The sequence below is a fragment of the Onychostoma macrolepis genome, chromosome 13 (genome assembly GCF_012432095.1).
Source record: "Onychostoma macrolepis isolate SWU-2019 chromosome 13, ASM1243209v1, whole genome shotgun sequence".
Lineage (NCBI taxonomy): Eukaryota > Metazoa > Chordata > Actinopteri > Cypriniformes > Cyprinidae > Onychostoma > Onychostoma macrolepis.
The window spans coordinates 16,597,995-16,624,395 of record NC_081167.1 but is presented as its reverse complement, the minus strand read 5'-3'; the positions used below and the strand labels follow the sequence as shown (position 1 = coordinate 16,624,395).

Genomic DNA, 26,401 nt, shown 5'->3' with positions numbered 1-26,401 from the left:
TAATACTGGAAATGTTTATTTTGGCACAGAAAAATAGAATAAAAATATATCATCATTTGTATCACTGTCATTCAACAAATAATAATATTGACAAGCATTCAAACCATCATAGGGAATTCTGTCAGCAAAGCTCACTTTCAACAATGAATTATTCTCCTGCATGATGTTCAAATGGTTATATTTTTATATTTAAAAGGCATGAATATATATATATATATATATATATATATACACACCTTCCCATATGCCAAAATTAAAATGAATGCCTTTATATTTTTTTTTGTAGCCCACACATGAAAATTTTTCAAAATCAAATAAAAGTTTTCACTATGACACCCCACTACTTCATTAACAACTTCTTAAGGAATATTCAAAAACGTTTTATCATTCATTCATTCAACATGGTACAAAAGATACTTTTTGAACGTTAAAATACTTTCTTCTGGTTCAAGGCCTCATTTTCATGTGTTTTTGAATATAACTTGTCACCACTATGTCTTTTGCTACAAGACACTGGCATGGTGAGATTCAACAACAGCAGCATCACATAACAGCACACATGATTGCACTCAGTAAACAAATCACGTTAGATCATTTCCAACAGAAAACTTCAATTATTCATGCATGCAACTTATAATAATTGCACAAGTAAAAACAAGAAAGGGGATTTGATTAGTGTTCTTCTCAAATTTGTGCCTTCTTTGTGCAATTATAAAACCTCCTTGACCTTCTCTGTGTTTGCCTGGTCAATCAGCCCTTCCGTCGGCTCTCCAAACACCTCCAGTTCATCTAGAATGGTTTGAACTCTGCGGACGCCATCCCTCCGAGCCTGACGCACATCTGGGCGACCTTCAGGGTCTACCGAGTCCAGAGCCAGAAGTTCTTTGGTCAACATCTCTTCCAGCATCAAGTATCTTTTATCATTCTTCTTCCCATCGAAACTTCTCACATCTTGTGCCAGTTTCTCCACACGTTCCACTATCTGCTGCACTTTGATCAGTCCTGGGTGGCTCAGATCTTGTTCTAGAATCTCCTCAGGCTGGACTTGTGGGGGTAGGACCTCTTGAGGTGTTTGAGGGGCAGTGGTTTCCTGGGGTTCTGGTGCAGGAGGAAATTGTATGGTAATATTGGATGTCTCTGATACCTGCGGTGACTGGGGTACGGGGTGTTGTGCTTTTGGCTGAGGTGCTTGTGTAGGTTGTTGTTGTTGTGGTTGTACTGGCTGATGATGTATTTGCTGAGGAACATCACTAACTCTTTGAATGGGAATCTCAAATGCAGGCGCTCTGACAATTTCTTCAACTGGTTGTTCAGCTTTAGGTGACATTGCTGCATGACCAATGTGTTGCTGGACCTGGCAATAGTAACATATTCTCTTTAGTTTAATTTCATACAATAATTCTGAACACTTTAGTAATGCGAACACTAAATGTTACATAAATAAGCATCAATGGCTTGAGGTTAAGTAAATCAGTACCTATTAATAAATAACACGCGTACCTGGGGTCTCTCTCCCATGATCTGAGACATGACTGGTGACTGGGCCAGTAAGGGGACCGAGATGGGACCGGCAGCTCGATTCTGTTGGATCTGAATGGGCACTTGTTCACGGTAGATTGGCATTTTTTCTCGCGTGGGGTGTGAACTTTGGCTAGGTTGGGATTGTGAGGCGCCCCCTACACCCTCGTGGATCACCGGAATAGGGATGTAGCCCACCCGGAGACCTGTATTGCTGGGTCGGGGCTGTTGATGAAGGCCACTCATTTGTTGGTGTGTGCCCTGTGGTTGATGAACCTGATGCAAATAAAAATACAGTTTGATTTTGGAAATAGTCAAAAATGTATATAATAGCATTCAAAGGTTTGGGATAAGTAAGATTTTTTTTTTAATAAGCAAGCAATAATTTGATCAAAAATGACAGTAAAGATATATATATATATATATATATATATATATATATATATATATAAAATAATAATAATAATAATCTATTTCAAGTATTACTACTATTGTTGGCTCTATGACGAGTTGCTTTGCTCCTCCTTTGTAAGTCACTTTAGATAAAAATATTGCACAATATTTCTGCTTTTACTGCATTTTTGATCAAATAGAAATAAAATAAACATAAAAAATAAACAAAAATACACAATAAAACACTATTAAATAAACGTATATTGAAAATTCACATTGTGGGCAAGGGTCGACAAACCAACGTGAAATGCCACAGTAAATACAGGCACAATACAATTCAGCAATAATGTGTTTATAATCGCAATAATGTGTTTATAATCGCAACTTTTAGCAGCCATCATTTTTCAGCAACCTATTAAACTCAATTTTTTAAAAGAAAACACAGGGCCCAAGTAAAACTTATAAATAAAACCTCTAGAAGCAAAGTACATGAATTCATGCAATTCTTTAACAATGAATCCATAGCCTGACAGAGACTGCCATGTCTAATAGAGATATCTGATTCCTAATGGTCTTACCTCAGGCCCGTGTGAAGCAGGTGAGCAAGACAAACATGCTTCCGATGGGGCCTGCACTGGAGATCTAGGCCGACAGTGGGATGCTGGGGTTGGGGAAGGCGTACGTCCATCTGTTCTCAAACTTTGCTGCACTGCTGGGTGGATGTAGGAGAAACTCGGATACTGCTGCAGCCTGGGTTCAGTGTTTTCATGGGAGACTGGGATGGGGATGTACCCCTGGCGTAGCATTGGTTGTCTCATCTCTTGAATAAAGGATTTGTGCATGTCCTGAGGAGACTCAGGGGACATAGAGGGGCCATTTGAAAAAATCTGAAAAAAGAAAAAAAAAGGATGGTTGAAAGATCCATTCAAAATGATCTCATTATTTGTATTCATAATAGCTGTATCCTCAAGTAATGATAAGACAAAATGTTCTGCATCATAAGTCCGATCAACAACATCACTTCTGATGAGGCTCTTCAGTCTGGTTTTGCTGAAGTATGTAGTAGCTATATGCTAAATTGTTTTGCAGGAGAAGGCAAATAACTAAAGCATGTGGTTGGCTGGGTTATTGAAAAAGCTCCAATTATCAACAATGGCATTACAGACAGCATAAACAAAATATTTTGACTTGCACCAATGACTTGGCTATGGCCAAAAATATTAAAAACAACCCAGAGTTAATAGTACATAGATGTTTTTTTGTAAAATAATCCCATAAAATCAGTAGCTAGATCATCATTCTCATGATTAATCATCTGAACTGTTAAAGGAAGTAATGGTATTGTTAAACAGTATAAATCACAGTCAGCCACAATGGGGACAAACTTTTGGGAGTTAAACTTGGACAATAAGGAGTGAAATGGAACATTACTAACAAGCACAATGTCTAATATTCAAACTCCTGTATTATCAGTTATGACGATACACATTTTTTGAAACAAAAGTCACTCTTCCATTAGACATAGATACTCTAGATGGCACATTATGTGATGATTAACGGCATTTTACACCTGCTACATTTTTCCTATTAGCGTCACATCACTGTCAAATTGTAGGCTTTTACGACTGGTCATACTCAGTCATATGCGAATTCCGCCTGTTGTAAATCTGTCTAATGTAAAAATGATATTATACGTTATTGCAGGCAACCAACCAACATGCTAGAGGATTCAGTCACTGCTTCAATTCAATGCATAAATGTAACACTCAATTCGAACGCGTCTCGCGTCTTCTCTCCTCATCTGTTTGACACACAAAGGTCAGTCCGCCCTCTCTCAATGACGAGGCAGTCCAGGAACAAACATGAAACATGAGTGGGTAAAAACTCACTGTGCACAGCAACTGTTAAGCAATGGCATTGGTTTACAGGATATACCCTGTATGCTGTCGACTCTAATGCCATGACTCACTCCATGTAGCATTTTTCAATGGGTTCCTGTGCTGTTGACACTGTGTCTTAAAATACTCTTTGTGAGGGGGAGGGCCTCCCTTACTCAATGTAAATCAGAGTTGCACAGACACAACAAACATCAAAAGAGATAAAATCCCTAACAAATCATCTCAAAACACCTATTCTGATGTTGAAACAGCAGAGCAGCGACATAATTTAAGACAGGGGTATTCAACAGGGAGGCAATTATTCTTGAATGAAGAGATGGTCACATCTAATGTTGGCTCAGCGAAAAAATTTCACAAGCGAAATCCAGTCATTTCAACTGGAATTTCATGAAACTACGGCGAAAAAGCTCCCCACGCAGATTTTGCTCATGATCAGTTTGGTCACGTGATCATTGTGTTGACCAACAGAAAGCCGCTTGGTATGAAAGCGACAGCTTCATTCATCGCTACACTACTGCCAGTTGACAATAGAATTTTTTGCTCAGGAAATTCCACTGAAATGTCACTAATGTAAGCTAAACTTATACTAAATGCTAAAGTTAAGAAGATAAAGTTTCATTGTGCTTCCCAAATTAAAATATGTCTTGTACAGGTCTAAATAAACAAGCACATTCATATAGCAATATAAGCATGTTATTAAAGTCCAAGCTTAAAAGGCAACACATCTGATTAATTTCTCTAGAAGTCCTGGGCCTGAAAAAGGTCAAAGATGGATGGTTTAAGGTTTACAATGTTATGAAATGATGATAGTTGTGTAGTTTTAATTAAAAAAAAAAACAACAAGATGCTAAACAGAGAGAATAGTGACTGGTTAGCATATATGACCTCATGCCCTCTGCTTTTTTTGACACAGACGCCAAGAGTAGCGCTCAGTTTATCTCCTGGCAGCTGTGTCTTTCCAGCAGATTCTTAGTGACACTAACTTCGGACAAGTGTTGATCTATCTAATGAAAGATGCCAACTGGCAAGCCCTCGTGTTCCCCCCCCACACACATTTTTGACTCCCAGAACCTGATGTGCGGAGAACAGTTTGACACTTCCAGTTTGTAACTTTCAAGCCCATTCATTGGGAATGACAGAATCGGTGAGTGGGTGGATCTTACTGAAATCCCATTTAAGGAAAACTTTAAGGGACGCGTTAGTGCGGTGCGGTTCCAGGGATGTGGAGAACAAGCGCAGTGTGCGTAGTTCTCGAGGCTTTAAATAAACATTGTGGAGTCCTTCTAACACTCTCACATACGACTGCAGTGCGTCACACACTAATCACTTCAGCTGAGATCATCACACTAATATATTTCGCCCGTGTACATGCCGTCAGGCCGTTCAAATGCACGCGAAGCGCTATTTCCACAGAGGTGACTGCGATTCACGCGCGAGCTTCGGCGAATATCAAGTGCGTGGCTCCTCTACCCTAGACAGTCAGTGTCTGATCAAGTACGTTGTGGATGTACTGAGTGGGATCGTAGCCTACGCACTCAACAAAACTGTCTTTTTCGATGAAACACCCTCTAAATTGCCACACTGGCCAAAGACATCTATAAAACACCCGTCGTCATATGTTGATCTGCATTTGTAAGATCGCCTGAAAAACGCTCGCGTTTGACAGCGCAACTTCCAAAAGCAAAATCAACATCTATCTTACCTTTTTCGTGTCATGCCTCGGATCATTCCACGTCGTTGTGCGATTGTTGTGATCCACAAAAAACGGCCAACCTGTCTGCGGGTCAATTTTGATCTCCCACCCAGGTGGTAGAGGATCGTTAGTTGCCATCGTTTCGACTGGAGACAGTGTTTTCATACTCTGATATTGCTTCGCTCCTGAATATTGTGCCATTACAGCCGCTACAGACGCTTTAAAGGGTCCGTTTGATGACGTACAGTAAACGGGGACGGGTTTCTCGAAGCAGCAAGGTCTCTCTGAAGAAGACTACCGAGAAAGTTCTAGCTGAGGGTTCACTGTGACGCCCACGTGTGTGACCAAAAATTATTTATTACCCCTTGACCGTCCACACACAGATCCTCACTGACACTTTAATCGCCTCCCCCTACGGTTTATTAGACCGAGCACACTTGTTGCTCTTTTAACGTAAAGACAGACGGTATTGATACATTTCAAGGAAAACCTGTCTGATCTCTGTCATAGACTACTCTTCTTTCCATTTGCTTCTACAATCTGAAATTATTTGGGAGGCAGCATAATCCCTGGGTCGTATCTATAGCCTGTAGGCTATAAAATACAGTAATCTGTTATTTTTATTACAATGAAATAATTAAATTATTAATAGCTACAAAACATTTTTGGGACTGAAACCAGGTTTGTGGCATTGTTAAAAGTCAAATTCCTGGATATTTCTATAGCCTATGTGAAATATAATAATTTTTAAATACTAAAAATAAAATATTTAGCAGATGTGCGGGCGCGCAAACACACATATCCTTGAATATTAATTAACAAAACATTGCAACCATTTTAAATGTCTATCACAATACACATGGGGGAAAATACATGTTCATGCAGTGTGATCAGTACACTAATAATCTCTAAAATATTATCTGGGTTCAGTGCGTCTCTATATCTGCGTGCCCTGAAAATTACTATTGGCAAAAGACTAAAGGCATTCATTGGATCTCTAACAAGTGGTCACTGAAAACAAATAAAATAGGCTGAATGAAAGCATACAAATAAATACATAACCTGCAAGATCACATAGTCGAGTAAGATACCTGTGATACATGATATATTCACACCTGCATTTACACAAACACGGTGATTTTGTCAAACTCCCCTTTCCTGTCAGATCCATTGCCCTCCAAAACCGGCTGCTTCTGCACATGCGCAGTGACTGTCTTCCTGACTACCCGGGATCCGCCATTTTCTACTCAAGATTGAAAGTAACACCAGTCCAGTATTGTTCATCCTAAAAATAAACCACATCTGAGATACTGAAAACACGTTTTGTTAGTACTCCTTCCGGCATTCAAGAATGGAAGACGAGAGCCACCCCAAAACCCTGTAAGTAGCTGAAAACACAAACCCTGTCAAGAGTTCAGTGAATAACCGCTCAATCTACAGCACCACTGACACTTATATCTAACAGCTTGCTCCAAAAACGACGTCCTACCAGCGTTTTTTTACATCATATGTCGTTAGTAATCACTGCTTATAATAGGTAGAGTTTCGGTCAGTCATTATTTCACCTTCCTTGCAGCAGAAAGATCGAAAAGCTTTAATCGTTTTCCGGCGATTGTGGAAAACATTTGTAGCCGTAACGTTAGCATGCTTAAGCTAAGCTAGCGGCTAATTAGTCAAACCGGCTATTCATCAAAACAATTAAATGCAAGGCAAATATAATGAGCATAGCTAAATTTGAATTGTATTTCATAAGTTATGGTATATGGGTTTAATATGTACACCAATAAACTATCACATTCAGTGTCAATGTGTTTGAACGAGTATGTCATTGTCTGCTGTTTTAGGAAAGGCCTGTTATCTAATCTCAGGCCTGCTGTCTTTTCTAGAAGTATGAATTTTGTGTTTGGTACAACAATGTAGGATAAAAAATTCTCGTGAAATAACTCTTTGTTTAACTGTCAGACATAGTTTCAGTTGTTGAGTATTGTGGGTAATGCGTGTTCCCGACTTCCCGTCCTCCTGAGGTCATTTGGGCATAAAAGGGCTGTCAGATCTATGCCTGGCTCATGTGTATATATATATATATCTTTCTTTTTTCTTAAGTAGATGATCTGATTAAAATGCAAAATAATTTTATGTGATATGCTCTTGAATTATGTGGGCAATCTGTTATTACCGTTTATATCTTTTTAATATGTTTTATCTGCATTTTCAGCTATGTGGGGAATCTTTCAAGAGATGTAACAGAGAACTTGATCCTTCAGTTGTTTACTCAGATTGGGCCATGTAAAAGTTGTAAAATGATAACAGAGGTAAACATCCATCTCAAATTACACTTTTTCAAATGTTCCCTGAAATGTTCTTTAGTTGTTCAGTGTAAATGGGTTTGTGTGGAAATGCCTGTCAAACTCTATATTAGCTTTTATATTTGGAATAAATTAGCTTATAAAATGATCCTAGAACAGCTATATCATAACTTCTTACATTTTCTTAAAATCACACCAAATGACGACAATATTAAACAGTCTTCCACACAATACCCATGACTTTGCAATAATATATTTTCCTGGCTTTTCTTCTCAGCAATCCGATAGCAGCAGGAAGGTGAACTCTATTGGATTTTCTGTTTTGCAGCATACTAGCAATGATCCGTATTGCTTTGTGGAGTTCTTTGAACACAGAGATGCCGCAGCTGCTTTGGCCGCCATGAATGGAAGGAAGATTTTGGGAAAGGTATACCTTGTGGCATTGTTTCATTAGACAAGTATAACAAGATGAGTGTGGTTTGAGGTGGTTTGAGGCATTGCACCCTGAATATCATGTTTCCAAAGATAGTGCCTTCAAGTAGTGTATCTTATTAACAGGAAGTCAAGGTAAATTGGGCGACCACTCCTAGCAGTCAGAAGAAAGACACATCCAGTAAGTTATTTTGTATATAGTGGTTGTTTCTTCAGGTTAGATTTTCGTAAATGTAGTTACATGTTACATGTCATTCTTCTGCAGATCACTTTCATGTTTTTGTGGGAGATTTGAGCCCTGAGATCACAACCGATGACATCAGAGCTGCATTTGCACCCTTTGGGAAAATCTCGTAAGTTCCCAGAAGTCACACCCTTTAGTGGAATGTATTTTGTCTGAATAATGTCAAGTGGTGGTTACTTTGAGACAGATGATCTCAATATATTATTTTTTAAACCCTGATTTCTTAAAACCATGGAAACCATTTCAAAGATTTTTATTTATTTTAAAAATATTTTTGTTGTTGGTAGTTCTTAAGATATTTATTAATTTTGCTAAGAAATTGAGTCAAAGATAAACATTTACTTTACATTTGTCATTTGTGCTGGGATTAGCACATTTTGTCACATTTCTGTCAGTAATGAAACCTTTATGTAAAACACTTACATGTCTACAGGTTTGTCACAGCAGTTGAGAATAGGGTGGGTTGCACCATTAAGGATTAAGCTTAAATCTAGATTAAATCAAAGGTTATCTAATAATTCTGTTGCACCAAACTTTAAACCTTGTTTAAAAATAAGCAGGTTTACATTTAAACCATCATTTTGATCCTGGATTTATTTTATATTTAAAATAGATTAACTTTAATCCTGCTCCATAACTTTAAACTCATATTTAAATCTCAATTAGCTTAATTAGATTAACTTTAAATTTACAGGTGAGGTTTAAATCAAATAAGGTGCCCCTATAGTTACAATATGTGGCTGATTGAACAAAGACTGAAAAAGTGGATGTCGTCAGGTCTCAGAGAGGTGTTTATTATAAATAAAAATGAGGGTCGTGGCAGCCCATAGTGAACTTCTGCTATCAAGTCTGGGATGTGAATCCATAACTTATCTCGGTGTACGACAAAGAAAAGAAGACGGGATTGCGGCCGCGCCTCTCATTTCTCACAGGCGCTCCACACATGTTCTGGACGGCAATTAAACGGACAGTGCGGCACTGTCACGAGCGGAGGTAGTCACTCCGCGAATCATGCCAGTTGTTTTCTCTTTTATATATATATATATATATATATATATTATATATATATAATATTATAGATCAGTGACTATACTCCATTAATTGATAATATGAATATATTTCCAAGATTATGAAATCCGTATGCACTGCCTCAGAGTTTTCATTGCTTGCTTGCTTGATCAGTTGTTTGATCAACGGTTTCTCTACGTACGTAGTGGTTTATAAAGACGGCGGACCTTTTACAAGTTTATTTCCTTTATCGACAAAAGCAATTTATATCAAAGACGGAGGATAAGGAATATTAACATTGTTGCTGTTTAATTCCATGACGAATCCATCATGGAGGTTTTACTCGCAGGTTAGAATTCTAATCACCGATTTGTTCATCTAGGTTTAAAATTTAGTGGTGCAACACGACTTGATTTAAAATAAAACCCAGATCAGCAAATCCTTGATTAGCTGTAAACTTTGCTTAATTTAATCTTTGTTGGTGCAACACACCCATAGTGTTTTAGAAACCATAATTTTGGTTTAAATTTAATATTTAATTGCAATGATGATTTTAATAGTCACATAATGGTAATTATCAGCAAGCACAAGGCAGTATAGTCAATATTGTGTCTCCGGATCGATCTGTTGTAAAGTGCACCTTAAAAAATTTTCATCACTAATCTCCACTGCTTTTCCGAAATTGGTAAGTAGTTTTGATTTACCTAAAAAGTAACATTTTTAGTTCTCAACACAAAAAACATGATACTCTGCAAAATTTTCAGAGTGTCCTTTAGCTCTGAGTGTCAGTTAATAGAGCTCTGGTTATTTTACAGAAATGCTCATAGGATTGGACAGGAGCTTGAAGGCTAACAGCAAGGAACTGTGCACTCTGGGAACTCAGATGTAGATTTTTTTCTATTTACTCTTTGCTTTTCATATTTGTATACTGCAGTATTTTCCTATTAACGCTGACGTAGTGTAGACTTTTAACAAATCTCAGATAATTCTTGAATATTTGCTTGTAAAAATTGTTTTATGATGGTTTTCCTAGTTGTGTTGATAGTTTGATTCTCCTAAAATTCTGAAAATGTTAATTTCTCGAAATTTGCAGCTTCCCAAACTCCATATTGGTGGTAAAGAATTGACCAGGAAAAATAAAGAAATCTGTTAACAGGCCATGTATGCCGTTTAATTCCTTTTTCTCTTTTGATATTTCTATGTACTCTTGAGTAGAATTAGAAACAGCTGTTGAAGTTAGGAATGCATGGTAATGACATTGATGATATGAGAGATTAAGTACTAGTGATTAAGATGAAGATTGGATCATTATGTTGTGTCACAGGAAAAGTTGAAATCTTTGCAGGAGCTTTTAAATATACATGCAGTAGTGTAGGTTGCATGACTTTGTACTTGTTTTTTATTTCATATATTTTTTTTAAAGTACCAGTAATCGAGAGAATATTATGCAGAAGTTGTTAGTGTAAAGATTTTTTTAGAGTAACTTAGGATATTATAACAGTGTCTCTCAGGACAGTACAGTGTGTGTGTGGTTCCTTTCTATTTGAGATCCTCTATCAAGCCGTCAGCGGATTGACTTTTCCGTCGTTACGTTTTTCTTGCAGGGATGCACGAGTGGTGAAGGATATGACAACAGGGAAATCAAAGGGGTATGGATTTGTGTCCTTCTATAACAAACTGGTAAGGCTCCAGTACAGGAACACAGAGTGAAGGTTATTCTATTTCTGTTTACTACATTTCATATTATAGCTGTAGTATTACAGATATTCAACCTACTGAAACTGTTAGAGTTGTTTTCTGTTTGAGTGTAAGATTTTAGTCAGTTTAGTAGTAGTAATTAAATGCAAACTAGGACATTTATGTGGGTAGTTCCTAATTATACAGAGGAACTAATAAAAGACTAGAAGTGTTGCTGCGAGATTATATTTTTGTTTTGCTTTAAGTTTACAGTTGTTTGTTAAATCTGTCGTTTCTTCTTTTCTAGGATGCTGAGAATGCCATAGTACACATGGGGGGTCAGTGGCTTGGTGGGCGGCAAATCCGGACTAACTGGGCAACTCGGAAACCTCCAGCCCCCAAGAGTGTGCAAGACAGTAAGCCAGATTTTGATCCACTCTCTTTTATTTGCTTACCACCTTTAGAGTTGAGCTGAATTAACATGACTGAATTGGGAACATTTCAGACAGCTCCAAGCAGCTGAGATTTGATGAGGTGGTGAACCAGTCGAGTCCTCAGAACTGCACGGTGTACTGCGGTGGCATTCAGTCAGGTCTCACAGGTGTGTCTGCACTTACCCTTTTACTTTCCCCTTCCGAGTATGAGTATGCACGCTCACTCTTAGTGCATTGTCATGTGACTTATACTGTTCTCTTCAAACAGAACACCTTATGCGACAGACGTTTTCTCCTTTCGGGCAGATAATGGAGATCAGAGTTTTTCCAGAGAAGGGTTATTCTTTTATCAGGTATCATTCAGCTATTCCTGTTTTTAGTTTTCTTATATTTAGACAGTTTGTCCACAGTCTATGTGTAATGTAAAATATTGTGGAAGTACCATATTGCAAGACATTAATGGTTTCTAGTAAGGGCTGATGTCTAGAGAGCAGAGTGGCTAATGACTACTTATACCATTTGTACATCATAATAGTAAAAATGTTAGTAATGGAAAATGCAAAATACCAAAATCGAAAATGCCTAATATTTCACTGTTCACTCAACAGGGGGCAGCATAAAATGATGCAGAAAAGAATTTCAGCCTCTTAGCCTTGTTACACATCTAAGGCTTTGAGAATTTTTTTTTTTTTACAGAGCAAAGACACATTAAATTGATCAGATGTATAATGTTACTAAAGATTTACATTTTAAGTAAATTATGTTCTTTTGACCTTTCTATTCAAGGACACTGAAAAAAGTATCAGTTTCTTTAAAAATATTAAGCAGCACAACTGTTTTTACACTGTTAATAATAAGAAATCTTTCTAGTTTCTGTTTAGGTTTAATTAGCCACATGGTGATAAAGTCAGTCCTTCTGATTTTTGTTTTTTATTTTTTGTAAACAATAGGATTATGTTCTTCACTTTTCTTCATAAACCAGCATAATTTTCTCTCAGGTTCTCCTCTCATGAAAGTGCTGCTCATGCTATCGTCTCAGTGAATGGTACCACCATTGAAGGTCATGTTGTGAAGTGCTACTGGGGCAAAGAGTCACCTGACATGGCCAAAAATGTTCAGCCGGTAATTCTTGTGAATTTGCTTTATAATTACCATAATCTAATTTTAATGTGTTATTAAATCCTTCCCATACAGACATTGTTTAAATCAGGCCAGTGTGTTTTTCACCTAGACACACAAGTTAAGCTCAAGTTCTTGGTGTTGCATTCACAGATGGAATACGGTCAGTGGGGACACTGGAATCAAATGTACAGCAATCCTCAACAATACGGTCAGTACATGACGAACGGCTGGCAAGTGCCATCCTATGGAATGTACGGGCAAACATGGAATCAGCAAGGATTTGGTGTAGAGTGAGTTTTCATGTATATCTGTATGTGTAATGTATCATGTTGTACCTATGCAGAACTTGTGGGTATGTTTACACCCACTTTTTGTTGTTCCAGACAATCACAGTCCCCGGCCTGGGTGGGAGGTTTTGGGACGCAACCCTCTCAGGCTCAGCCTGGCCAAGTGATGAACCAGGCTAACTTTGGCATGGCTGGATACCAGACACAGTGATCTGACCTTGGTTCTTCATAACACACGGCTCTCACTTCTTTAGATCCTGCTCTCATAGGGAGGGTTGCTAAAGACTAATAGGTGCACATCATCTTTTTCCCTACTTTTTTAAGCTTTGGATCTGAAGCAGGAATTGCTTTATTGTAAAGATTCAAATTTAGATTATAGCGGCATTTGAGATGAGCGCCTTTAATGGAAATCTGAATTCATTCACAAGATTTGTTCCTGTTTTAGTGGAATTGGAGAAGATGTATTGTATCTCTTGCCCCCCACCATTTTTTACTGCATATCTTGAGGAAAACTGCTGATTTTCCCTTAAATCCCAGCTTCAGGAACTTCACAGGTACATTGCAGAAAGCCCGGGGTGTAAATTGTTTTTGGAACTAAGTATTTTCTTTTTGTTTTTTCTCTTCCTAAATAGCTGATCATGCATTTGCTTGTTCATTACAGTATGGACTTTGAATTTTGTACAAAAAAACCCTTTCATTCTGCATTTTGACTTGGCAAACAAATGTAAGTAAAGGCACTTTTTGGGGGTTCATTGGACCCGTGTCTTGTAAATGTTGACGTGTAAATGAATTTCTATGTGCAGTGGTGTATATTTAATCCACATTAGCTCCCCGTTCTCCTCCGATTCTAGAGCTCTTTGATACTGTGTGTATAATGTATCTTTTTACTCCAATTTACAGACAGTGAAATCTCTCGCGTTCACTATGGAGAAAGGGTCATAATGGCCATACCTGTAAATATCTTTTGATATCTTGGCCTGGAATAAGGGTTTCAAAGCATGCGCTCTATTTTTTTTTTTTTTTTTTCCAGAGCTAACGCAGCGTATGTTAGACAAACGTTACATGTGTGACTGATATTTACAAGCAAGCCTTAATTTTTGCTCAGTCACACATTTCAGTTGAACACTTTGAGACCCTCATAGAGAGCTGTATGATTTATTTTAGAGCCTACTGTAAATTTGTCCCTTTGCTGTTTTAACAAATATGCGTGCCATTTTTGAGTAGCCAGAAAAAAAGGATTGGATTTTTTTTTTCCCCCAAGGGATGTTAAGGAATTGCATGTTTCAAACCATAATATTGAGGTTGCTCAAAGCATTGAATGTAAAAGGCAGAAATGTTTGAATACAATTTAGCATTTCGAGTTTTCTTTTTAGTCTAAATGAGTCTCAATAAATGAACCATTGGACAAGAAACATGTTTTCTTCTCTTTTTTTTTTTCTAAACTGAATTACGGTCTTGTTTCAACAGAGCAAGTAACAACCATTTGTTTTGCCATTTCAGTTATTTATTTGCTTCTGATTAATATCAACTAGGAAAGAAGAAAGAGATAAATATTACGTAAATATAAATATCTTTTAAAATATACAAGCAATATTGTTCCAAGATTAATGTATAAACTACACTAGTTTGTGTATCCACTGATATGCTTCACACTTTAAGATACATTTACAAGAGTTTCATATCAAAGTAAAGAAAGCGATTAAGGAAATCATCTTTAAAAGTATATATTAACTTTCCAAAGACTGAAATACACATTGCACTGATGACTTTTCATAACAATATGTCAAATGTAACACAGTGACTCTATTCTCACTAAATTTAGCTCCCAGCAAAGTTTCCTTACTGTATGATTGGAAAGAACCTGTTAGTCATGAGATAACAGGAGAATTTATTTCATAAGAACTAATAGTAGTCATCAAATTGAATTCTTCAATAGGAAAGAAGGTCCGAAGAATAGTTATCATTAGCCTGATAGTTGAAGCCATTAGTTGAAACTCCCAGAAACTCGAAGGAATGTATTTTAGACACCACAATACATCAATTACACTGCTTAACATTAATCAAGCTTTAAAGTGGAAGATATTCAGACTGCCAATCATATTCCCTCTTATAAATGCCACAGTAACTGCACATGTTAAACAGTCAGTATGGAGAACAGATACATTTTTGTGCCGCTGGTAATGGAGTACTACGTCTATTCTACAGTAATACCTTCTTCTCTACGGTCACATTCTGAGTCTGTTTATCCACAGACCAGGCTTAAATGAAGCCAATTATTAGTCAGTTTGAAGCTCAGGTTTTGATGAATCAGTGACGTGCAGAACTACTGTTCTCAGTGACAACTGGCCATCCGACATCTGGGTACAAACGATTCCTCATAGTCCCCATCGGGCCAGCTAATGACCAGGATGCTGGTCCCTGAGCCAAGGCTCTTTCCAGGTTTACCTGAATATTCCCTCCTGAAGCCGGTCTTGATTCCTGTCACAATACAAAAGCATGGCTTTATATATTTTCTACAATATATGACTCTGTTTGTAAATTTAAAAATTGTATATCTTGAATCATTTAAAGTATGATCTCATAATTTCTATAGATCTAAAAACTCACATCATCTCTAGTCATCTGCCTATCCATGTCTTTGTTGTCTGTGTTGAATGTTTGAAGTCTCATTTTCTCCACGATAACATCCAGTTTGGACAATATAATGATCACAGCATTTTCAAGCTGAGCAACTTTGTGAACCAGCCTGCAATGGAAAGGCAAAAATAACCAGAAGACATCAAGTCAGAAATGCACTTACAGCCTGAGAATTATGTACATCTAAAGTCATGCAAATGAAACATGCTACTGTTAACTTAAAATTAAACTAAAAACTGGAATAAAATATACATTAATTTAAAAAAAAAAAAAAAACCTTGGAAATGGATGAGAAACCCAATGATTCTGAACACAAACCTCTGAAAGACCTCTGGAGAACTGTCTTCTCTCTGTGGTCCTCTGCCGATTCAACACTGTTTTCAAGATTACGAAGCTCTTCACTGAGTGCGTCCTAATAAAAAAATGACTCCATATTAGATTAATCTCACAATGAAGGAACATGAACTTGCCAAAAACAGCCCAAGTGAAATAAAAACCAAACACACCCTTTTTTCCTCCAGCTCTTGTTTCATTCTCTCCTGCTCCTGCTTGTCCAAAGTCTGATTCCCATCTTGGTCAAATCTTGAGAAAGCAGCTGAGATCTCATGGTCAGCATGACCCATTCTGACATGTGGGACACACAACAAAATATATGAGTTCTTCCACACTGTTGTTGCTATACTGTACGAGAATGTGTTAGTGTTTCACCCGAGACTTACTCTTTCAAAGCATCCCTGAAATCTTTAAACTGCAGCTCACTTGAACCTGAATCCAGGGCTTTCTGAACATCAGAGATCTTTTCCTTTTTAAGTTTCAGTTTCATGAAGGTTTTCTCATAACTCTGAAATTAAAGCATCGTTTTCCACATGCATTTAAACAATCAAATCACGACAGTGTTGTTTTTGTAGTGGTTACACAACTTTCCAAACATAAATGTAGCAGATTTGTAGACGTATCTACTGCATGCACTGGGATGACTCACCTGTTTGATGAGATCTGAAATCTGGAACTCGTCTTTCTGAGAAGCGAGTTCTGACTTCACCTCAGAGTATGTGTCATTGATGATGGCCAGAAACATGTTCTGTTCAATTCAATTCAATTTATCAGGTTAACTGACAAACAAGCGCTTAGAACAAACAATTATTTCATCACATGCACATAAAGAACTTACCAGTAACACAAAGAAGACAAAGAACACATAGGAGAAAAAGTATATTGGTCCAAGTACTCTGTTTGCCCTGTCAATGGCGTCATAATCAAAATCTCCAAGGATGATTCGAAACTGTGTGAAACTGCAGAGAGGAGAAATAAAAGATTCTGATTGACCTAATAAACACAAAAAATCATTAAAAGAATTGTTTTATGTTTCACCCTTACATGCACTTGTTAAACGTGCTGAATGTTTCAACTTCCATTCCAAAGAGCAGGTAACCCAGCTGAGCATATGCAAAGAACACAATGAAGAACATAATGGCGAATCCGAAGATGTCTAATGCACAGCGAGCCAGGGTGGACGTAAGCTGGGTCATCGTCTTATTGAAACTGATGTACTTGAAGATCTGGAAATATTGAAGCCATCAAAATATCAAAATGGGTCACTTTAGTTGTATATTTGAAACTTCACCTTACAGTATGTATATATAATTACCTTAATCCAAGCAAAAAACAAATTTACTGCATTCATGTTGTTGTATTGGGTTTGCCAAAATGCCAGAAACTCAAAATCAGCATAGATGTCAGGTTGTTCTAGAAGGTTTCCAAGTAACTCATCCACTTTGATGGTTCGAAACGCACTGAAGACTATTGCCACCACAGCAAGCTGTTAAAAAAGCAAAGTTCCTGTTAGAGTCTGCTTTGTCGAATAATGTTTACCAAACTACAGTATACTATGATTTGTTGATTATTATGGGCAGAATATTTGATACTGATATGATCTGTTTTCTTCCTACCAGTATGACCACTATATCTAGTATGTTCCAGATGCTGTTGAAATGGGACAGTTTGTGAATTCGGAATTCCAGAATCTCCTCAACAATGTAATAGAGTATGAAGACACAGAACAAGATCTCGCAGCCGATGATGAAGAAATCCCACGTGGTGACGTAACGAATCAGCTTTACAGTACGGATCTGGTAGGATGGAATTGCTCCACCGGTAGCTGGAAATTCAACCACTAATCTGAACGAAGAAGAATTACATTTTTTAAAAATGTAATCAAATATAAAACAAATTTTACATTATTTATTATTTTATGCATTTCATATTTATTGGTTTATTTAAATTATAATAAATATATAAATGTAATAACTAATTAAATTAAATAATCCTAGGTAATCAGAAATAAAGTATTTTTGGTCTGCCTTGTACATTAAAAAGGACACTTTATGTTAAATAACAAATGTAGAAATATAATTATTATTAATATTATTGACTAACCTACACTGTAAAAAGTGATAAGTTGACTTAACTTAAAAAAAGTTATTAAGTACATAATAATAAAAAAAAAAAAAAAGTTAAGTGAACTTGATAATTCAATTAACTTATTTTTTTAATTATCATTTACTTAAAAACCAAAACAAATCCCGCACACTATATATGCAAAAAATATCAAAATATTTATTAACAACGACGTTTCGGTCGCATGACCTTCATCAGGAATGTTTTTCTTTTCAAACATGACAATCACAAAGTGAACCACATTTAAAAACAAATTCATGACCAATCTCTGTAGAGATCCATTGATTAGTAACGACCCACCCTGGGTACATCATTAACAACATTAATCCATATACATATGCACATAAACACATCCTGTACATACATACATACTAACACACATATTAAGAACAAATTACATTATAACATCACATTAAATAGAGCTTCATCATTCATGCCATTAGGTGATAATGTCTGAAGGGTAAAAATCCAAAACGGCTCACGTTGCTGTAAAAGCAATTCAATATCGCCACCTCTAGGTGGCACATTAACCCTTTCAATACCACAAAAACGTAACGTAGAAACATCGTGATTCAAGGCATGAAAATGAGCTGCAACTGGATAGTTCAAATCTTTTTTCCTAATAGAACTCTTGTGTTCACTAATTCTTTTGTTTAAGTTTTGTCATCCAAGAACCGGTAAGAAATATAGAATTAATTCTGTTATTACTTGTGTTTCTGCGTATGTTGTTTATTTGATTCGTTGTCCTTGTGGTTTAGCTTATGTTGGAAAAACATCACGTCAACTTAAACAAAGAATTAGTGAACACAAGAGTTCTATTAGGAGAAAAGATTTGAACTATCCAGTTGCAGCTCATTTTCATGCCTCGAATCACGATGTTTCTACGTTACGTTTTTGTGGTATTGAAAGGGTTAATGTGCCACCTAGAGGTGGCGATATTGAATTGCTTTTACAGCAACGTGAGCTGTTTTGGATTTTTACCCTTCAGACATTATCACCTAATGGCATGAATGATGAAGCTCTATTTAATGTGATGTTATAATTAGGGGGCAAGCCCAGAATGGGCTGTAGCCCCTTATTGTAATTGTATGATTTTATTTTCGTCCAATGGGAGTCTATGGCAGCCCTATGAAGGGAACATAGGAAAATGATGAAATTTGGCACACTTGTAGTGATGGCCAAGAATTGTGATCTGACGAACTTTGGGGTCTCTAGGACCAACTCTATAGCGCCACGACCAGTTAAAAAATTCAACATTAAAATGGTAATAACTCCTGAACCCCTAATTCTAGAAAAATGAAACATGATTACTCTCTTCATGCTGATCACATTCAATAGCTTACATTAAGACTCCACCCATTACAGTAGCACTCATTTTAAAAAGTACAGTATTCTTTGTTTTCGCTACTCCTCCTTCAAAATCTGTCCAATTCTTCCCAAAATTGGCTCAGATGATCTTTGGACTGAGCTGCACAGAAATGACTGAACAGATTTTTTTTATTCATCTTTGTTCAAAAGTTATGATGATGTGAACTTAACAAAGTCAACCCAAAATTGGTTCAGAGGCTGTATCTCGTCCAAACTTTGATCAATCGAAACGAAACTTGGTTCGCTTCATCAACACCATGATCTGAGGATCCATGCCAAAGTTGGGAACAGCGCCACCTATGGGTCGTGACATACCAAAAATTCACATTTTCGCTCAGAAAAATATAATATTTGTGTCTATGGATTCCTTGGGTCATGCCGAATCAAATTATATCAATTTTGCCAGGATTGGCTGAACCACGTGTCCAACATTTTGAAATTTGTCATAAATTGCTATATCTTTTGAACCATTTGACATATCTGCACAAAAATCGGTAGGGATCATGAACACGATGTCCTTGAGGTACACCGGAAAAATGACAACAGCGCCACCTAGTGCTCCAGAGCTATAACAATTATTGCAAAAGCACTTTTGAGGCTTTTGAACTTTTGAAAATGTTGTCCAAAATGTGTAATTTTTATGTCGTTTTGTTCCCTGGATTATGCCGATTGTGACGATGTCTCATTTGTAATTTTCCATTAATGTACCTGTCAGCCATATTGAATTAAATGAAAAACAGTTTTATTGCTACTCCTCCTTCAAAATCTGTCCAATTCTTCCCAAACTTGGCTCAGATGATCTTTAGACTGAGCTGCACAGAAATGACTGAACAGATTGTTTTGACCATCTAGTGAAAAAAAAGTTATTTTGCTGTGAAGTTAACGAGGTCGACCCAAAATTGTTTCAGGGGCTGTATCTCGACTAAAGTTTGATCAATTGACACAAAACTTGGTACGCTTCATCGACACCATGAACTGAGGAAATATGCCAAAGTTGGGAACAGCGCCACCTATGGGTCTTGAGATACCAAAAATGCACAAATATGCTTATAACTTTCGATTACTTTTGTAGTGATAGCCATGAATAGAGATCTGACCAACTTTGGGGTTTCTAGAACCAACTCTATAGCGCCACCACAAGTTCAAAAATTCAACATTGAAATGGTAATAACTCATGAACCCCTTGTTCTAGAAAAATGAAACTTAGTACACCTGATTACTCTCTTCATGCTGATCAAATTCAATAGCTTACATTAAGACTCCACCCATTACAGTAGCGGCCATTTTGAAAAGTACAGTATTCTTTCTTTTTGCTACTACTCTTTCAAAATTTATCCAATTCTTCTGAAAATTTGCTCAGATAATCTTTGGACTGAGCTGAACAGAAATGATTGAACAGAATTTTTTAAGAACTAGTGAAAAAAAAAGTTATGATATTGTGAACGTAACAAGGTTGACCCAAAATTGGTTCAGAGGCTGTATCTCAGCCAAACTTTGATTAATCGAAACGAAACTTGGTACACTTCATCAACACCATGATCTTAGGGTCCATGCCAAAGTTGGGAACAGCGCCACCTATGGGTCGTGAGTTACCAAAAATTCACATTTTTGCTTATAACGTTCTATTAGTTTGTTGTTATGGTCGTGAATAGTCATCTGACCAACTTTGGGGTCTTTAGAACTGACTCTATAGCGCCACCACCAGTTCAAAAATTCTCATTCTCACACCTTAACCTGTCCACGGTAAGCTATCACACCGCAACGACCGAGTGGCGTGCTCTGCTAAGCCACTCTCCCTAAACCTATCAGGTCATGGGTTTGAATCCAGGGTGGAACGTGCACAGACCCCAAGAGGTACTGTGGCCAGAAGCGGTGCAGACGTTGCTTTTGTTCCAGACGTCGCATCTTCCGTGCGCATTCGTCTTGAATCAGAAACGCGCACTTGTTCGTTCTCGTCTGAACTTCTGTTCATTTTTGAACTTCTGCGCTTCCGAACCTATCTGCTTTTTCAACGTATTGTTCCGTTTCTGCCGTTTTTGTTCTTCCCGCTCTGCGCCGCGCTACAGCCCATTCACGGGCTTGGCCCCACAATCGCTGCTTGCAGCTATATTGTAATTTGTTCTTGATATGTGTGTTAGTATGTATGTATGTACAGGATGTGTTTATGTGCATATGTATATGGATTAATGTTGTTAATGATGTACCCAGGGTGGGTCGTTACTAATCAATGGATCTCTACAGAGATTGGTCATGAATTTGTTTTTAAATGTGGTTCACTTTGTGATTGTCATGTTTGAAAAGAAAAACATTCCTGATGAAGGTCATGCGACCGAAACGTCGTTGTTAATAAATATTTTGATATTTTTTGCATATAGTGTGCGGGATTTGTTTTGTTTTTTTAGTTTTTTGACCTGGCTGGTCTTTGTTTCCAACGCACCTATTTATTGCCGTCAGGTGTGCGGAGGTTTTGTTAATTGAATTATCATTTACTTAAAAATTTTAAGGCAACGGGTTTCCTCAATTTTTTTAAGTTAAGTCAACTTATCACTTTTTACAGTGTAGCAAACCAGAGCAAATATATAATTTTGGACATGCAGAACAAGAGCAAAACATGCTTATTGACTGATACTGATTTAGGTCAAGTACCTTATAACGCAGAAGAGATTGATGTTGGCATTGTATGCAGTGAAGTCAATGAAAAGAACCCGAGTTCCACGATCGAGCCACAGGTTGTCTTTGAGGTCCGTCAGGATAGCAGCGCTCTCTTCCTTGGTCTTTGCCAGGTCATGATAATATCCTGCTCCACTGTATGTGGTCAGTAACCCCCAGTGATTCGACCCTTTGATCTCCTTTTCTGAGTGGTACTGCCAGCTGAAGAATAATGAGATTATATTTAATAAATAAACACATTCCAACCCCTGAAGAGAGAAATTTGACTGTTGCTAATCATAAATGTAACTCACGCTGTTCCGTTGATCAGTCCAAACATGCTGTCATCCTCTTTCTTGTCGCTGTACACATCAAAACACTCCGCGATCTCCTGCTGGAAGTCTTTATGCACCTTGCAGGAGTTGTTCTTCACTTTGAGCTGTCGAATGCGAGGGACTCCTAACAACATGTTCTCGTAGTAAATGAAGGATTGATTTCCATTCGGAAGAGGCTCATCATTATACCACTTTGTCCAGTACAGGCTGTCAAGTAATGGGCCCTCCATGTACTGCAAAGATTATCAGAACTGATAGTCAGAGGGACTGTGATGTGTACCATGAATAGAAAAGCATTATGATGATGTTTTTAATACTAAATAAACATACTAAAAACTACACAAATATTATATAAATAAAATAAAACAAAACTTTAAAATACTTATATAAATATTACATTATTTACATAAAACAGTTTGCATTTTTATATAATATATTATTATATAAAGAATTTCAGCAACACCCAAAACATAAAAGTTATTTTGCCATTTTGTTTTTAAAGCTACTACTAAAAATGGCAAAAACACGCAACAAAATTAAAACGGTTTCAAAATATTGATAAAAGCTATTAGGTTTTTATCAATATTTTGAAACTGTTTTAATTTTGTTTGTGCTTTTTGAGTTTATATATATATATATATATATATATATATATACGTAATCAAACTAAATTAAAATCAGAAATTCTACTAGCTGAATTAATAGTGGGTTTTTTTCAGTTAATGTTTATTTTATTAACAAATAAGGCATTTTTTATGGTTTTAATTTCATAAAAATTAGCCAATATGTCCAGGCAAAGACAAAAATGTATTATTAAAAGTAGTTGATACTTAAAACAAGTATATTTAAAACATTAAATATGAATTATTAATGAATTACGTAAATATTCATTAATAACATAAAAATATCATAAACAACATTAGCAACATCTAAAATGTGGAATTTGTGTTGGAATAAATTGCACTTTAAAAAATTCCAGGAAAAATGTATTATTAAAATTACTTAATACTTATAAAGATAAATATATTTTCATTCACATCTGAATAGGACAAGCAGTTAAAACTCACTGTCCAGACATCATTCATGGTGCCAATGGAGGAAAAGCTGATTCCACTGTCACCCGGTGAGTTTACAAAGAGATCGGTCATAGCTTTCGTGTAATAGTAGGTGGCGCTGCAGGTCATGCCATAAGTCACTGCATGAGAACAGGATTACAGTCAGTCAACAAACACATCACTTATTGAGCTTTGCACAGACGTGCTACACCATTCACCATCGCACAGATAAAGGACATCAATTCATTCAAGTTTGATCCATTAGCAGTGCTCACGTCATGAAAGCTGCAGAGGGTTATTTGTTTGAGTACACAAATAGCCTCCTTGAACAATGTGACTCCAGCACAGACAAAGCCGCAATTGCCTGACCAGAGCTCTTATCAGCAGGGTCCTACTTGTGTTCCTTTCAGGCCTAATTTTTCATTGAACAATGCAGGGGACATTTTATAACATGCACTTAGGCTGATACACATCTCTGGATCATAATGGAGCGCAATATAATGGAAAGCCATGGGATCACATAAAGTACAATCAAAAAGACAAAAGAGCAAGTTAATGACACTATAACAATTTTACATTTATACATGTTATAATGGATCTATCTGATCTTAATATTCACAGTTCTATAGTTATCCATTATCAATAATCCACACAGTGGTTTCAAACTTCAAACAGGTGTTTGTGCAACAGGTAACCATTCATAAAAACACATAATTCAGACAGGGAAAGCAGGTCTATAAATATATCATACAATCAACACCATACTTACACAGGCACAAATCCACTAGGAAAACAATGTAGATGAGCAGTTCTTTGAGATTTGCTTTAACATTGAGCTCAGGATTCTCCTTTGTGTCCTTTCTGAGAGCTGTTCCCCACAGTCCTACCAAACCAAAACAAACACTTTTAAAAATATATTTATATTTATTTATTTATTAACTTTAAATAATAATATAGAAAGAATTTAATTGTCATTAGAAATTTTAAACTAGTAAATTATTAATGTAATAAAATGTGCAAGAAAAATTTAATAATATTGAAATAATGAAATATAGCATTACTGTAATATGAAATAATAACAACATCATAAAATATTATTTAAAGTATTATTTACTATAAATAAATCATAGAAAGTTAAAGGTTTAAAGCTGAAGTAAAACATATCATGGAAAAATGAAAATGCATGGATCTTCCCTTACCTTTGACGGCTCTCAAGAGAAAAGAGCAGCATCCAGACTTCTTCTTCTCTGAGGGGTTTGTTCGCACTTTATCCTGAGCCAGATAGGGGTTAGGCAGATTCAGCTGGTTTATGTTCTCCGAAGAGCTGTGGAACATGGACTGAGGGTTGTAGACGGTGCTGATGGGGCTGGGGCGTCTGATGGGTGCAGGAGAGCCACTGTAGGCCTGATTCACCCAGCCTCCTTTCCCAAAGTTGTCCATCTCGCATGCCACTGTGCTGCCCAGCTGATTCTCTGCCTGGTTATTGAGGTGTTGCATTGTGGTGAACGGAGAGGTGGATTTAACAGGAATTGCTCAAGTGCAGCTTTTGGCTGAGGATAGTCTCCACCTGTATTTATACCTTTCCTGTTGAATCCCATAAAATAGAGCAAAGCGGAAGGAGGGGCGCGTCTTTTGTTCACAGATCCATTAAAAACACAATCCTGCCATTAAAGGAAACTGAGCCACAAGCTAGAGATTCTAGAACAGCGTTATTGACAATACAGACATAATGTGAATTTGCGGCACATTGTTATAGACGTGCTGAAAAACAGAGATCAATGCCTTCATAATAAAGATGCACAGAAATGGTAATTAAATTATTACCAGAATTAAATGATTATAGCTTTTATTTGTCATTGTACTAGATCAAAAACCATTGATTGAAATATTATCTGAAAATATGTACTTTATATTTAGATAACAGTGTCTGTTTATTCTGTATTTGTAGCCTAAAAAATATTTTACTCAGTATTGGAATATAAGAAATAGGATATATATAATAAGATAAATGTTACAATGTAAAATAGTAATTTATTTGTGAATCTGCATATAAAGGCAAAGACTGTTATTTAAAGATGCGTTTATTTTGCAAGTAGGGGAGATATACATTTTTTTAATTTTTTTATTTTTTCATTTGAGACTCTAAAATTTTCCGAGATCACCTAGCACCCCTCTGTGGCACCTCCGGAGTTTATAAATGGCAAGGAAACATGAGACCTGTAGCCTATTCAAGCACCATGGGGACTGTTTCTCATTCAAATGTTAATATTTGAGAGATTTATTAATATGGTAGCACGATGAAGGATTTTTGTTGAAAATAAAATGAGCAATGTCTTGACCTCAAGCGGCCTATATTAGTAACAAAATGCAAGGAAGTGTCTTTGACTGAGATTAGTTTATAGTGTTCATGACAGGATGATTGGTCATAATGACAGCTGAGGCTAAACGGATTAAGATGGGTGTTTCTAGCTTCATGTAGCCTACACGCTTTCGGTCGAGCACTGGCCGTTCACGCCTCATTAGCACTGAAAGGACACGTTATACACAGCCATTGGACAGCAAAGAGTTTAATCTCCTCTCTAAATTAGGAGTGGCTATGAGGACTGCCCTAGTCAAGTTTGAGCCACTCTGTCTGTAAATATACGTTGTCTTCTTTCCCCTGGTGATCTTAAACTCTGAATACTGCACCTTTTGTTGATTTAAACCAAAATTAAATGATCTGAATATTTGGTTATTTAAATAATAAGTGAATCTAATTGTCTTTCCTCTTATAAAGTGGCTTTGTAAACAGCGCAATTCAAGCGTGACGTCATTCAGTCCTTTAAACATTATTTATTGGCTACCTTCACTGAACTGTCATTTGTTTGGTGCCGTCTTATCTTGGGACA

At 36.8% G+C, this 26,401-nt stretch overlaps 3 protein-coding genes across 8 annotated transcripts; 1 reads left to right on the top strand and 2 right to left on the bottom strand.

The window, feature by feature from the left end:
- Positions 1 to 364: 364 nt before the first annotated feature.
- On the bottom strand, positions 365 to 6,742 carry bag3 (BCL2 associated athanogene 3). Of its 2 annotated transcripts, none has more exons than XM_058795709.1 (4): positions 6,618 to 6,742; positions 2,490 to 2,798; positions 1,501 to 1,794; positions 365 to 1,354 (listed from the first exon to the last, which is right to left on the bottom strand). In XM_058795709.1, exons 1-4 carry the CDS (start codon positions 6,621 to 6,623, stop codon positions 710 to 712), a joined length of 1,254 nt encoding a protein of 417 aa, XP_058651692.1. In that variant the 5' UTR covers positions 6,624 to 6,742; the 3' UTR covers positions 365 to 709. The 2 variants fall into 2 exon arrangements, with proteins under 2 accessions (XP_058651692.1, XP_058651691.1); XM_058795708.1 differs by lacking the exon at positions 6,618 to 6,742 and adding an exon at positions 5,512 to 5,930.
- Positions 6,723 to 14,424, top strand: tial1 (TIA1 cytotoxic granule-associated RNA binding protein-like 1). Of its 5 annotated transcripts, none has more exons than XM_058795712.1 (12): positions 6,723 to 6,882; positions 7,718 to 7,814; positions 8,137 to 8,235; positions 8,367 to 8,421; positions 8,506 to 8,593; positions 11,097 to 11,172; positions 11,477 to 11,585; positions 11,675 to 11,770; positions 11,872 to 11,956; positions 12,602 to 12,725; positions 12,876 to 13,015; positions 13,109 to 14,424. In XM_058795712.1, the coding sequence occupies exons 1-12, from the start codon at positions 6,854 to 6,856 to the stop codon at positions 13,221 to 13,223; spliced, it is 1,113 nt and encodes a 370-aa protein (XP_058651695.1). In that variant the 5' UTR covers positions 6,723 to 6,853; the 3' UTR covers positions 13,224 to 14,424. The 5 variants fall into 5 exon arrangements, with proteins under 5 accessions (XP_058651695.1, XP_058651693.1, XP_058651696.1 ...); XM_058795710.1 differs by having other exon boundaries at positions 8,086 to 8,235; XM_058795713.1 differs by lacking the exons at positions 6,723 to 6,882; positions 7,718 to 7,814 and adding an exon at positions 10,308 to 10,377 and having other exon boundaries at positions 8,151 to 8,235.
- A 478-nt stretch (positions 14,425 to 14,902) lies between these two features.
- On the bottom strand, positions 14,903 to 25,010 carry pkd2l1 (polycystic kidney disease 2-like 1). Its single transcript, XM_058796264.1, has 15 exons — positions 24,713 to 25,010; positions 24,283 to 24,396; positions 23,526 to 23,653; positions 22,438 to 22,691; positions 22,121 to 22,345; positions 17,599 to 17,827; positions 17,298 to 17,468; positions 17,027 to 17,208; positions 16,821 to 16,941; positions 16,632 to 16,730; positions 16,369 to 16,490; positions 16,156 to 16,273; positions 15,979 to 16,061; positions 15,620 to 15,758; positions 14,903 to 15,490 (listed from the first exon to the last, which is right to left on the bottom strand). The coding sequence occupies exons 1-15, from the start codon at positions 25,008 to 25,010 to the stop codon at positions 15,320 to 15,322; spliced, it is 2,454 nt and encodes an 817-aa protein (XP_058652247.1). The 3' UTR covers positions 14,903 to 15,319.
- Between the last annotated feature and the right edge of the window lie 1,391 nt (positions 25,011 to 26,401).

Excerpts from the sequence above, each read along its gene's own strand:
- bag3 (XM_058795708.1), bottom strand. The coding sequence starts at position 5,703 with ATGGCACAATATTCAGGAGCGAAGCAATATCAGAGTATGAAAACACTG. Across the intron at positions 2,799-5,511 it reads CGAGGCATGACACGAAAAAG|ATTTTTTCAAATGGCCCCTC; the intron begins GTAAGATAGATG and ends TTCTTTTTTCAG. Across the intron at positions 1,355-1,500 it reads TCATGGGAGAGAGACCCCAG|GTCCAGCAACACATTGGTCA; the intron begins GTACGCGTGTTA and ends TACTATTGCCAG.
- tial1 (XM_058795710.1), top strand. The coding sequence starts at position 6,854 with ATGGAAGACGAGAGCCACCCCAAAACCCT. Across the intron at positions 11,173-11,476 it reads TGTCCTTCTATAACAAACTG|GATGCTGAGAATGCCATAGT; the intron begins GTAAGGCTCCAG and ends CTTCTTTTCTAG. Across the intron at positions 13,016-13,108 it reads CAGCAAGGATTTGGTGTAGA|ACAATCACAGTCCCCGGCCT; the intron begins GTGAGTTTTCAT and ends TTGTTGTTCCAG.
- pkd2l1 (XM_058796264.1), bottom strand. The coding sequence starts at position 25,010 with ATGCAACACCTCAATAACCAGGCAGAGAATCAGCTGGGCAGCACAGTG. Across the intron at positions 17,828-22,120 it reads AATCTCTTCTGCGTTATAAG|ATTAGTGGTTGAATTTCCAG; the intron begins GTACTTGACCTA and ends TTCTTCGTTCAG. Across the intron at positions 16,731-16,820 it reads TTGTCTTCTTTGTGTTACTG|AACATGTTTCTGGCCATCAT; the intron begins GTAAGTTCTTTA and ends TGAATTGAACAG.